Here is a 14,450-nt window from a genome sequence, read left to right as displayed (position 1 = left end):
TACGGGCCTTTTCTTTATTAGCCAAGGCACAGAATATAAGAGCAGGGAGGTTATGCTGGAACTGTATAAAACATTGGTTAGGCCACAGCTTGAGTACTGCGTACAGTTCTGGTCACCACATTACAGGAAAGATGTGATTGCACTGGAGAGGGTACAGAGGAGATTTACGGGGATGTTGCCAGGACTGGAGAATTTTAGCTATGAGGGAAGATTGGATCGGCTGGGGTTGTTTTCTTTGGAAAAGAGAAGGCTGCGGGGTGATTTAATTGAGGTGTATAAAATAATGCGGGGCCTAGATAGAGTGGTTAGGAAGGACCTATTTCCCTTAGCAGAGGGGTCAATAACCAAGGAGCATAGATTTAAAGTAATTGGTAGAAGGGTTAGAGGGGAGTTGAAGAGAATTTTTTTCTGGTGGGGGTCTGGAACTCACTGCCTGAAAGGATGGTAGAGGCAGAAACCCTCATCACATTAAAAAAGTACCTGGATGTGCACCTGAAGTGCTGTAACCTACAGGGCTACGGACCAAGAGCTGGAAAGTGGGATTAAGCTGGATCGCTCTTTTTCAGCCAGCACAGACACAATAGGCCGAATGGCCTCCTTCTGTGCCATAAATTTCCATGATTCTATGATTCTATGATTTAGTGACCAGTCAACCTGTCTCCAGGTCTCTACCACAGGTCCCTGTTCCTAGCTGCTAGGAGTTCTGGGCCAGGTGGCTTCCAATTTTCTCTCCCTGTGGGAAAACACCAAGTCTACAGTCTGCACAGACCCGGGCAGACCGGCCAAGATCAGGAACTCATCAGATGAGGAACTAACGGTTGGGAATGGACATGTTACTGTCCTACAACGCAACTCATGAGAAGGAACATAGGAACAGCCCCTGTTCCGCTATTCAATCAAATCAGGATCTGTACCTCAACTCCATTTACCCGCCTTTGATCCATTGATATCCCCTGATACCCAAGAAAAATCTATCGATCTCAGTTTTGATATTTTCAATTGACCCCCAGCATCAACAGCCTTTTGAGGGAGAAAGTTCCCGATTTTCACTACTCCTTTGGGTGAAAAATGCTTCCTGATTTCGCTCTTGAACGGCCTAGCTCTAATTTTAAGGTTATGCCCCCTTGTTCTGGACTGCCCCCACCAGAGGAAATAGTTCCTCTCTATGCACCCTACTGAATCCCTTAATAATTTTAAACACCTCAATTCAATCGGTACCTCAATGCACTGCACCACTCAGCCACCATATTCACACTGCTCTCTGAAATGAATGAGAAGGTTTAGGTGGGTGATACACTCATGAAACTAATGGCTCCACATTTAAAAACCATGGAATCACCATTTAAAGATAGAGGCCTAGAAATTTGATCGTGCTTCGTCCATTTGACAGGTGTAGAACAGGCGCCCGAAGAGTCCAATTTGGCAGGCAGTGTCCACACCCTCTTTCCGTGCCAGAAGTTCACCAACCAGCATCTTGGTCAAGGCTCTTCCGTGGGTTTCCAGGGAAGCACCTGAAACAGGCGTTAGGCCCTTTGCATCTGTAAATCGGGGGCCTACAGCCTGACTGAAGTCCCCATTGCAAAATTGCATTGCGACTGACCGTGACACACACTCTGCCCCCTACCCTCAGTAACTGCCCACACACACTGTGCCCCCTACCCTCAGTAACTGCCCACACACTCTGTGCCCCCTACCCTCAGTAACTGCCCACACACACTGTGCCCCCTACCCTCAGTAACTGCCCACACACACTGTGCCCCCTACCCTCAGTAACTGCCCACACACACTCTGCCCCCTACCCTCAGTAACTGCCCACACACTGTGTCCCCTACCCTCAGTAACTGCCCACACACACTGTGCCCCCTACCCTCAGTAACTGCCCACACACACTGTGCCCCCTACCCTCAGTAACTGCCCACACACACTGTGCCCCCTACCCTCAGTCCCTGCCCACACACACTGTGCCCCCTACCCTCAGTAACTGCCCACACACTGTGCCCCCTACCCTCAGTAACTGCCCACACACACTGTGCCCCCTACCCTCAGTAACTGCCCACACACACTGTGCCCCCTACCCTCAGTAACTGCCCACACACACTCTGCCCCTACCCTCAGTCCCTGCCCACACACTCTGCCCCCTACCCTCAGTAACTGCCCACACACACTCTGCCCCCTACCCTCAGTAACTGCCCACACACACTGTGCCCCCTACCCTCAGTAACTGCCCACACACACTGTGCCCCCTACCCTCAGTAACTGCCCACACGCACTCTGCCCCCTACCCTCAGTCCCTGCCCACACACACTCTGCCCCCTACCCTCAGTCCCTGCTCAACACACACTGTGCCCCCTACCCTCAGTCCCTGCCCACACACACTCTGCCCCCTACCCTCAGTCCCTGCCCACACACTCTGCCCCCTACCCTCAGTCCCTGCCCACACACACTCTGCCCCCTACCCTCAGTCCCTGCCCAACGCACACTCTGCCCCCTACCCTCAGTACCTGCCCACACACTGTGCCCCCTACCCTCAGTCCCTGCCCACACACACTCTGCCCCCTACCCTCAGTCCCTGCCCAACGCACACTCTGCCCCCTACCCTCAGTACCTGCCCACACACTGTGCCCCCTACCCTCAGTCCCTGCCCAACGCACACTCTGCCCCCTACCCTCAGTACCTGCCCACACACTGTGCCCCCTACCCTCAGTCCCTGCCCACACACACTCTGCCCCCTACCCTCAGTACCTGCCCACACACTGTGCCCCCTACCCTCAGTCCCTGCCCACACACACTCTGCCCCCTACCCTCAGTACCTGCCCACACACTGTGCCCCCTACCCTCAGTCCCTGCCCACACACTCTGCCCCCTACCCTCAGTACCTGCCCACACACTGTGCCCCCTACCCTCAGTACCTGCCCACACACTCTGCCCCCTACCCTCAGTCCCTGCCCAACACACACTCTGCCCCCTACCCTCATTATTCTGAGGTGCTCAGCAGCCAAACCAGCAGTTCTTAAAGGGATTGCTGCCCCGGAAAGGTAAGTTTTGAATTTTTGACTTGCCTTATTGCAGAGCCGGGAAAATCTGTAAAATCAAATGTTGCATAGTGTTTAGTTATAATTTTGCATTTGCGGCCTACAGGGCAATTTTGCCATTCATATATCAGCCTGGTAGCCTAACTGTTGGACATACCTAGGTGCAATGACATGAACCGTAGATCTGTGATGACTGGTCCCTATTCTCCTTGAAACATAGCAGATTCAGAATTCATATCATTGCCAGTGTTTGGTTTGAAAGCCTCTCCCCTTCCACACAAACCCCACCTTGGCCGGTTTAAAGAAGCATTCGGCGGGCATCCCATCACCCAGTTGGCTGAGGAGATGAATGGAGCAGAGCCCAGTGAAAGTTCTAATCAGCTCGCCTTCCTCTATTGGCCCATATCTTCACATCTAGAAACTATTCCCCTTGGCTGAGGTAAGCAGGGTCAAGCTGGCTCCAGGGCTGATGATAAGAGATTAGAACTGAGGAGCCCTCTCTGGCGATCTCGGTAACACAGGCCCTGAGCTGGGCTGGCCGCGGATCTCCAGGCTGCTGCGATCATTGACCCACCAGCCTGACTCACAACTGTAGGGGGGGCTGGGAATTCTCGCCACTCGCACCTGGGTAACCCTGCAGGGCCGGAGCCCTGACTGGCAGGGCGATCTGAGCTGGACAAGCTGCACAGTTTCAGCTGGTGAACTTCCAGAGGTATCCCTGATCACACTCAGGGCTCCTACCTTTAGGCTTTTGCCCCTTTGTGACTGAGCTCTGTGGTTTTGAGCCAGGGGTGGGGGTATCCCTTGGAGGAGAGAGCGTGCCCTCTGCATCGGGCAAACAGAATCTGTACTTGTGTGTATTTCTCAATAACTGGAAACTTAACCGCAGTGATGCATCAGACACCAATGAAACAGAATGCTCCCTGTGCTCATTTCAGGCAATTCGTGGAGGCTGTGCATGAACTGTATCTCCCAGCAGAGGAAAAAATCAAACGTCACTCAGTGCTGGCGGATTTCTTCAAGGGCACCTGGAGTCAGGGGAGGAGGAAGGTCATCACACTCCCACTGCTGAAGGAGACACTCTTTGCAGACAGGAAGGTATTGATCAGTCAGACTGCACTACTGTTTGTTGAAAAGGCAACTAGGCACCAGGCACAGTGTCCTGGAATTTAATTTTTCATGATGACAGTTTGAGGAATCATTCAGTGGGAGGGCAGTCGCCTCTGAGGCAGAAGGTCGTAGGTTTAAGCCCACTCCAAAGCCTTAAGCACATAATCCAGGCTGACACTCCAGTGTAATACTGAGGGAGCGCTGCATTGTCGGAGGGTCAGTACTGAGGGAGTGCTGCATTGTCGGAGGGTCAGTACTGACGGAGTGCTGCATTGTCGGAGGGTCAGTACTGAGGGAATGCTGCATTGTCGGAGTGTTAGTACTGAGGGAGTGCTGCACTGTCGGAGGGTCAGTACTGAGGGAATGCTGCACTGTCGGAGGGTCAGTACTGAGGGAGTGCTGCACTATCGGAGGTACCGTACTGAGGGAGTGCTGCATTGTCGGAGGGTCAGTACTGAGGGAGTGCTGCACTGTAGGAGGGTCAGTACTGAGGGAATGCTGCACTGTCGGAGGGTCAGTACTGAGGGAGTGCTGCACTATCGGAGGTACCGTACTGAGGGAGTGCTGCATTGTCGGAGGGAATACTGCACTGTCGGAGGGTCAGTACTGAGGGAATGCTGCACTGTCGGAGGGTCAGTACTGAGGGAATACTGCACTGATGGAGGGGAAGTCCTGAGGGAGTGCTGCACTATCGGAGGTGCCGTCTTTCAATTAAGTCCTTAAACCATGTCCTTGCCGGCCTGTCCAGGTGGATGTTAAAGATCCCATGGCACCGTTCAATGGAGGAGATGTCCTGGTGTCAACAAAAATAATTCATTGCGACTAATTCATCAACAGATTTTCAACTCGCCTCCTTAGTTCCAGAGGCCTGGGATCCAGGGGCTGCATTTAATAAAAACAATGCTAGCACGGGGCCAACTTGTGGTGCAGTCAGTATAGAATGTGACACACACACTGCAAGGGTCTGCGGGCAGGTGTAGAGGAAATGCAATACTTCCATTTCTATAGCACCTTTCACATCCTCAGGACGTCCCAAAGCGTTTCACAGCCAATTACGTTTAAGGTTTAATTATTCGTGTTTTGCTTCGGTGTAGTCAGGCCCAGGAGCTTCACTTCACTGCAATCTACCACAGAGATGGACAGTGAAACCTTAAGGGACGAGAGGTCCTAGAGCCGGTCAAAGTGTCTCAGGAGAATGCTCAAACCACTGCCACTGAGGCCTTGGTTTCTGATATACAGCAGGCTATCCTATGCAGTTTACCAGAGGATTGGGTCGAGAGAGCCTTTTCTGCAGAGCTTGACTGCTCTCCTTACTGCTCAGGATGTGTGCGATGCTGGCAAGGCCGCATTTACCGGCCATCCCTTGGTCTGCCCCCAATCAGGTCACTGGACATGTGGAGACCGTGCTGGAGCAGACTCGAATGATACGCCTTCCTCTCAGGGTGATGCCACATGCAGCCAATCCAGACCCTATCTCCCTACATGAGACGAAGAAAGTTAATGATTTAGACCAAATCAATAGTTTGCAGCCGATTTAGATAGGTTAGGAGAATGGGCCCATGTGCGGCAGAAGTCCTTCAATCTGGATAAGTGCCATGTCAAGCGTTTGGTTTTGGTGTATGTTTAGACCATGCCGGGGAACTGTTAAATGAATCAAGAGAGACTTGGGGGTAATAGTTGATAACTCATTAAAGGTGCACAAGCGATGTGAGGTGATGACGAGGGCACAGTCCCATGAGCACATATCAGCCCTCTGTTACCTAGCTTGGGCTCTGAGTGTTCATAGGCTTTTCCACTATGGTAGCGTCAGAGCTGGGCCCTGTTCCAAACTTCCTTAAATATGCACCTCCCAGCAATGGTCATTGGACAGTAATCAGGAGCGCGATCCCAGCTGGACACAGAAACCACTGTAATGTGGTGTAAATACACAGAAACCAGTGTAATGTGGTGTAAACCCACAGAAACCAGTGCAATGTGGTGTAAACCCACAGAAACCAGTGTAATGTGGTGTAAACCCACAGAAACCAGTGTAATGTGGTGTAAACCCACAGAAACCAGTGTAATGTGGTGTAAATCCACAGAAACCAGTGTAATGTGGTGTAAATCCAGAGAAACCAGTGTAATGTGGTGTAAATCCAGAGAAACCAGTGTAATGTGGTGTAAATCCATAGAAACCAGTGTAATGTGGTGTAAACCCACAGAAACCAGTGTAATGTGGTGTAAACCCACGGAAACCAGTGTAGTGTGGTGTAAATCCATAGAAACCAGTGTAATGTGGTGTAAACCCACGGAAACCAGTGTAATGTGGTGTAAATCCATAGAAACCAGTGTAATGTGGTGTAAACCCATAGAAACCAGTGTAATGTGGTGTAAACCCACGGAAACCAGTGTAATGTGGTGTAAATCCATAGAAACCAGTGTAATGTGGTGTAAACCCACGGAAACCAGTGTAATGTGGTGTAAACCCATAGAAACCAGTGTAATGTGGTGTAAACCCACAGAAACCAGTGTAATGTGGTGTAAACCCATAGAAACCAGTGTAATGTGGTGTAAACCCACGGAAACCAGTGTAATGTGGTGTAAATCCATAGAAACCAGTGTAATGTGGTGTAAACCCACGGAAACCAGTGTAATGTGGTGTAAACCCATAGAAACCAGTGTAATGTGGTGTAAACCCACGGAAACCAGTGTAATGTGGTGTAAATCCATAGAAACCAGTGCAATGTGGTGTAAACCCACGGAAACCAGTGTAATGTGGTGTAAACCCATAGAAACCAGTGTAATGTGGTGTAAACCCACAGAAACCAGTGTAATGTGGTGTAAACCCACGGAAACCAGTGTAATGTGGTGTAAATCCATAGAAACCAGTGTAATGTGGTGTAAATCCATAGAAACCAGTGTAATGTGGTGTAAATCCATAGAAACCAGTGTAATGTGGTGTAAACCCACAGAAACCAGTGTAATGTGGTGTAAACCCACGGAAACCAGTGTAATGTGGTGTAAATCCATAGAAACCAGTGTAATGTGGTGTAAACCCACGGAAACCAGTGTAATGTGGTGTAAACCCATAGAAACCAGTGTAATGTGGTGTAAATCCATAGAAACCAGTGTAATGTGGTGTAAACCCACATAAACCAGTGTAATGTGGTGTAAACCCACAGAAACCAGTGTAATGTGGTGTAAACCCATAGAAACCAGTGTAATGTGGTGTAAACCCACATAAACCAGTGTAATGTGGTGTAAACCCACGGAAACCAGTGTAATGTGATGTAAATCCACAGAAACCAGTGTAATGTGATGTAAACCGACAGAAACCAGTGTAATGTGGTGTAAATCCATAGAAACCAGTGTAATGTGGTGTAAATCCACAGAAACCAGTGTAATGTGGTGTAAACCCACAGAAACCAGTGTAATGTGGTGCAAACCCACGGAAACCAGTGTAATGTGGTGTAAACCCATAGAAACCAGTGTAATGTGGTGTAAATCCATAGAAACCAGTGTAATGTGGTGTAAATCCACAGAAACCAGTGTAATGTGGTGTAAATCCATAGAAACCAGTGTAATGTGGTGTAAACCCACAGAAACCAGTGTAATGTGATGTAAACCGACAGAAACCAGTGTAATGTGGTGTAAATCCATAGAAACCAGTGTAATGTGGTGTAAATCCATAGAAACCAGTGTAATGTGGTGTAAATCCACAGAAACCAGTGTAATGTGGTGTAAATCCATAGAAACCAGTGTAATGTGGTGTAAACCCACAGAAACCAGTGTAATGTGGTGTAAACCCACAGAAACCAGTGTAATGTGATGTAAACCGACAGAAACCAGTGTAATGTGGTGTAAACGCACAGAAACCAGTGTAATGTGGTGTAAATCCATAGAAACCAGTGTAATGTGGTGTAAACCGACAGAAACCAGTGTAATGTGGTGTAAACCCACGGAAACCAGTGTAATGTGGTGTAAACCCACAGAAACCAGTGTAATGTGGTGTAAACCCACAGAAACCAGTGTAATGTGGTGTAAACCCACAGAAACCAGTGTAATGTGGTGTAAACCCACGGAAACCAGTGTAATGTGGTGTAAACCCATAGAAACCAGTGTAATGTGGTGTAAATCCATAGAAACCAGTGTAATGTGGTGTAAATCCATAGAAACCAGTGTAATGTGGTGTAAATCCACAGAAACCAGTGTAATGTGATGTAAATCCATAGAAACCAGTGTAATGTGGTGTAAACCCACAGAAACCAGTGTAATGTGGTGTAAACCCACAGAAACCAGTGTAATGTGGTGTAAACCCACGGAAACCAGTGTAATGTGGTGTAAATCCATACAAACCAGTGTAATGTGGTGTAAACCCACAGAAACCAGTGTAATGTGGTGTAAACCCACAGAAACCAGTGTAATGTGGTGTAAACCCACGGAAACCAGTGTAATGTGGTGTAAATCCATAGAAACCAGTGTAATGTGGTGTAAACCCATGGAAACCAGTGTAATGTGGTGTAAATCCATAGAAACCAGTGTAATGTGGTGTAAATCCACAGAAACCAGTGTAATGTGGTGTAAACCCACAGAAACCAGTGTAATGTGGTGTAAACCCACGGAAACCAGTGTAATGTGGTGTAAACCCATAGAAACCAGTGTAATGTGGTGTAAATCCATAGAAACCAGTGTAATGTGGTGTAAATCCACAGAAACCAGTGTAATGTGGTGTAAATCCATAGAAACCAGTGTAATGTGGTGTAAACCCACATAAACCAGTGTAATGTGGTGTAAACCCACAGAAACCAGTGTAATGTGATGTAAACCGACAGAAACCAGTGTAGTGTGGTGTAAATCCATCGAAACCAGTGTAATGTGGTGTAAACCGACAGAAACCAGTGTAATGTGGTGTAAATCCATAGAAACCAGTGTAATGTGATGTAAACCCACAGAAACCAGTGCAATGTGGTGTAAATCCATAGAAACCAGTGTAATGTGGTGTAAATCCACAGAAACCAGTGTAATGTGGTGTAAATCCACAGAAACCAGTGCAATGTGGTGTAAATCCATAGAAACCAGTGTAATGTGGTGTAAATCCATAGAAACCAGTGTAATGTGGTGTAAACCCATAGAAACCAGTGTAATGTGGTGTAAACCCACAGAAACCAGTGTAATGTGGTGTAAACCCACAGAAACCAGTGTAATGTGGTGTAAACCCACAGAAACCAGTGTAATGTGGTGTAAACCCACAGAAACCAGTGTAATGTGGTGTAAACCCACAGAAACCAGTGTAATGTGGTGTAAATCCACAGAAACCAGTGTAATGTGGTGTAAACCCACAGAAACCAGTGTAATGTGGTGTAAATCCATAGAAACCAGTGTAATGTGGTGTAAACCCACAGAAACCAGTGTAATGTGGTGTAAATCCATAGAAACCAGTGTAATGTGGTGTAAACCCACAGAAACCAGTGTAATGTGGTGTAAATCCATAGAAACCAGTGTAATGTGGTGTAAACCCACGGAAACCAGTGTAATGTGGTGTAAATCCATAGAAACCAGTGTAATGTGGTGTAAATCCATAGAAACCAGTGTAATGTGGTGTAAACCCATAGAAACCAGTGTAATGTGGTGTAAACCCACAGAAACCAGTGCAATGTGGTGTAAATCCATAGAAACCAGTGTAATGTGGTGTAAACCCATAGAAACCAGTGTAATGTGGTGTAAACCCACAGAAACCAGTGCAATGTGGTGTAAACCCATAGAAACCAGTGTAATGTGGTGTAAACCCACAGAAACCAGTGTAATGTGGTGTAAACCCACAGAAACCAGTGTAATGTGGTGTAAATCCATAGAAACCAGTGTAGTGTGGTGTAAATCCACAGAAACCAGTGTAATGTGGTGTAAATCCATAGAAACCAGTGTAATGTGGTGTAAACCCACAGAAACCAGTGTAATGTGATGTAAACCGACAGAAACCAGTGTAATGTGGTGTAAATCCATAGAAACCAGTGTAATGTGGTGTAAATCCATAGAAACCAGTGTAATGTGGTGTAAATCCACAGAAACCAGTGTAATGTGGTGTAAATCCATAGAAACCAGTGTAATGTGGTGTAAACCCACAGAAACCAGTGTAATGTGGTGTAAACCCACAGAAACCAGTGTAATGTGATGTAAACCGACAGAAACCAGTGTAATGTGGTGTAAACGCACAGAAACCAGTGTAATGTGGTGTAAATCCATAGAAACCAGTGTAATGTGGTGTAAACCGACAGAAACCAGTGTAATGTGGTGTAAACCCACGGAAACCAGTGTAATGTGGTGTAAACCCACAGAAACCAGTGTAATGTGGTGTAAACCCACAGAAACCAGTGTAATGTGGTGTAAACCCACAGAAACCAGTGTAATGTGGTGTAAACCCACGGAAACCAGTGTAATGTGGTGTAAACCCATAGAAACCAGTGTAATGTGGTGTAAATCCATAGAAACCAGTGTAATGTGGTGTAAATCCATAGAAACCAGTGTAATGTGGTGTAAATCCACAGAAACCAGTGTAATGTGATGTAAATCCATAGAAACCAGTGTAATGTGGTGTAAACCCACAGAAACCAGTGTAATGTGGTGTAAACCCACAGAAACCAGTGTAATGTGGTGTAAACCCACGGAAACCAGTGTAATGTGGTGTAAATCCATACAAACCAGTGTAATGTGGTGTAAACCCACAGAAACCAGTGTAATGTGGTGTAAACCCACAGAAACCAGTGTAATGTGGTGTAAACCCACGGAAACCAGTGTAATGTGGTGTAAACCCATGGAAACCAGTGTAATGTGGTGTAAATCCATAGAAACCAGTGTAATGTGGTGTAAATCCACAGAAACCAGTGTAATGTGGTGTAAACCCACAGAAACCAGTGTAATGTGGTGTAAACCCACGGAAACCAGTGTAATGTGGTGTAAACCCATAGAAACCAGTGTAATGTGGTGTAAATCCATAGAAACCAGTGTAATGTGGTGTAAATCCACAGAAACCAGTGTAATGTGGTGTAAATCCATAGAAACCAGTGTAATGTGGTGTAAACCCACATAAACCAGTGTAATGTGGTGTAAACCCACAGAAACCAGTGTAATGTGATGTAAACCGACAGAAACCAGTGTAATGTGATGTAAACCGACAGAAACCAGTGTAGTGTGGTGTAAATCCATCGAAACCAGTGTAATGTGGTGTAAACCGACAGAAACCAGTGTAATGTGGTGTAAATCCATAGAAACCAGTGTAATGTGATGTAAACCCACAGAAACCAGTGCAATGTGGTGTAAATCCATAGAAACCAGTGTAATGTGGTGTAAATCCACAGAAACCAGTGTAATGTGGTGTAAATCCACAGAAACCAGTGTAATGTGGTGTAAATCCACAGAAACCAGTGCAATGTGGTGTAAATCCATAGAAACCAGTGTAATGTGGTGTAAATCCATAGAAACCAGTGTAATGTGGTGTAAACCCATAGAAACCAGTGTAATGTGGTGTAAACCCACAGAAACCAGTGTAATGTGGTGTAAACCCACAGAAACCAGTGTAATGTGGTGTAAACCCACAGAAACCAGTGTAATGTGGTGTAAACCCACAGAAACCAGTGTAATGTGGTGTAAACCCACAGAAACCAGTGTAATGTGGTGTAAATCCATAGAAACCAGTGTAATGTGGTGTAAACCCACAGAAACCAGTGTAATGTGGTGTAAATCCATAGAAACCAGTGTAATGTGGTGTAAACCCACAGAAACCAGTGTAATGTGGTGTAAATCCATAGAAACCAGTGTAATGTGGTGTAAACCCACAGAAACCAGTGTAATGTGGTGTAAATCCATAGAAACCAGTGTAATGTGGTGTAAACCCACGGAAACCAGTGTAATGTGGTGTAAATCCATAGAAACCAGTGTAATGTGGTGTAAATCCATAGAAACCAGTGTAATGTGGTGTAAACCCATAGAAACCAGTGTAATGTGGTGTAAACCCACAGAAACCAGTGCAATGTGGTGTAAACCCACAGAAACCAGTGTAATGTGGTGTAAACCCACAGAAACCAGTGCAATGTGGTGTAAATCCATAGAAACCAGTGTAATGTGGTGTAAACCCACAGAAACCAGTGCAATGTGGTGTAAACCCACAGAAACCAGTGCAATGTGGTGTAAACCCACAGAAACCAGTGCAATGTGGTGTAAATCCATAGAAACCAGTGTAATGTGGTGTAAACCCACAGAAACCAGTGTAATGTGGTGTAAACCCACAGAAACCAGTGTAATGTGGTGTAAATCCATAGAAACCAGTGTAATGTGGTGTAAACCCACAGAAACCAGTGTAATGTGGTGTAAATCCATAGAAACCAGTGTAATGTGGTGTAAACCCACGGAAACCAGTGTAATGTGGTGTAAATCCATAGAAACCAGTGTAATGTCGTGTAAATCCATAGAAACCAGTGTAATGTGGTGTAAACCCATAGAAACCAGTGTAATGTGGTGTAAACCCACAGAAACCAGTGCAATGTGGTGTAAACCCATAGAAACCAGTGTAATGTGGTGTAAACCCACAGAAACCAGTGTAATGTGGTGTAAACCCACAGAAACCAGTGTAATGTGGTGTAAATCCATAGAAACCAGTGTAGTGTGGTGTAAACCCACAGAAACCAGTGTAATGTGGTGTAAATCCATAGAAACCAGTGTAATGTGGTGTAAACCCACGGAAACCAGTGTAATGTGGTGTAAATCCATAGAAACCAGTGTAATGTGGTGTAAACCCACAGAAACCAGTGTAATGTGGTGTAAACCCACAGAAACCAGTGTAATGTGGTGTAAATCCATAGAAACCAGTGTAATGTGGTGTAAACCCACGGAAACCAGTGTAATGTGGTGTAAATCCATAGAAACCAGTGTAATGTGGTGTAAACCCACGGAAACCAGTGTAATGTGGTGTAAACCCACGGAAACCAGTGTAATGTGGTGTAAATCCACAGAAACCAGTGTAGTGTGGTGTAAATCCATAGAAACCAGTGTAATGTGGTGTAAACCCACAGAAACCAGTGTAATGTGGTGTAAATCCATAGAAACCAGTGTAATGTGGTGTAAACCCATAGAAACCAGTGTAATGTGGTGTAAATCCATAGAAACCAGTGTAATGTGGTGTAAACCCACAGAACCCAGTGTAATGTGGTGTAAACCCACAGAAACCAGTGTAATGTGGTGTAAACCCACGGAAACCAGTGTAATGTGGTGTAAATCCATAGAAACCAGTGTAATGTGGTGTAAATCCATAGAAACCAGTGTAATGTGGTGTAAACCCATAGAAACCAGTGTAATGTGGTGTAAATCCATAGAAACCAGTGTAATGTGGTGTAAACCCACAGAACCCAGTGTAATGTGGTGTAAACCCACAGAAACCAGTGTAATGTGGTGTAAACCCACGGAAACCAGTGTAATGTGGTGTAAATCCATAGAAACCAGTGTAATGTGGTGTAAACCCATAGAAACCAGTGTAATGTGGTGTAAATCCATAGAAACCAGTGCAATGTGGTGTAAACCCACGGAAACCAGTGTAATGTGGTGTAAATCCATAGAAACCAGTGTAATGTGGTGTAAACCCATAGAAACCAGTGTAATGTGGTGTAAATCCATAGAAACCAGTGTAATGTGGTGTAAATCCAGAGAAACCAGTGCAATGTGGTGTAAATCCATAGAAACCAGTGCAATGTGGTGTAAACCCACGGAATCCAGTGTAATGTGGTGTAAATCCACAGAAACCAGTGTAATGTGATGTAAACCCACGGAAACCAGTTATAGTTTGGTGTAAATCCACAGAAACCAGTTATAGTTTGGTGTAAATCCACAGAAACCCGTTATAGTTTGGTGTAAAGCAATGAACAGATTACTTTTTGACCTAGGTCACTGCACAGCCACTGAAATTTGGGGATGACGTTGTGAACTTGCGAAAACTGAGTGAACTGCCGCACCATTTGCTGAGTGCTGGTTGCATCGATGAGCTGAAACAGGAGGTTCTTGGTAAGGATGAGATTATACAGGCTGCATTAAAACATTGTGCAAGAGGGGCCAATGCCACTGATTATCTGATCCGCAGCAGCTTGCAGTATGATGAGCTGTAAAGGACAGTGTCCAGTGTTTCAGGACACACTGCATGAGCTTGAGCCACATGCAGGAGATCGTCATGGCACTGAGCAGAAGTGTCAGCATGTTCCTGCTGAGATTTCCAATTATGTGAGCCATTTACCTGAGGTGACTACTCACACCATACACGGCCATAAATGACTGTCACATGGGCCAGAGGGA

The 14,450-nt window shown here is 46.0% G+C and overlaps 1 protein-coding gene across 1 annotated transcript in view; it reads left to right on the top strand.

The window, feature by feature from the left end:
* nwd1 (NACHT and WD repeat domain containing 1) overlaps positions 1-14,450 on the top strand; it is a 200,439-nt gene that overhangs the window by 77,978 nt on the left and 108,011 nt on the right. The window contains exons 7-8 of the mRNA XM_067999939.1: positions 3,971-4,130; positions 14,048-14,165. Of these exons, the coding sequence (XP_067856040.1) occupies positions 3,971-4,130; positions 14,048-14,165 (278 nt within the window). The remainder of the gene's footprint in view (positions 1-3,970; positions 4,131-14,047; positions 14,166-14,450) is intronic.

The sequence above is a fragment of the Heptranchias perlo genome, chromosome 18, assembly GCF_035084215.1.
Source record: "Heptranchias perlo isolate sHepPer1 chromosome 18, sHepPer1.hap1, whole genome shotgun sequence".
Lineage (NCBI taxonomy): Eukaryota > Metazoa > Chordata > Chondrichthyes > Hexanchiformes > Hexanchidae > Heptranchias > Heptranchias perlo.
Note: the sequence above shows the minus strand (reverse complement) of the source record. Positions and strands in the feature narration are given on the sequence as shown.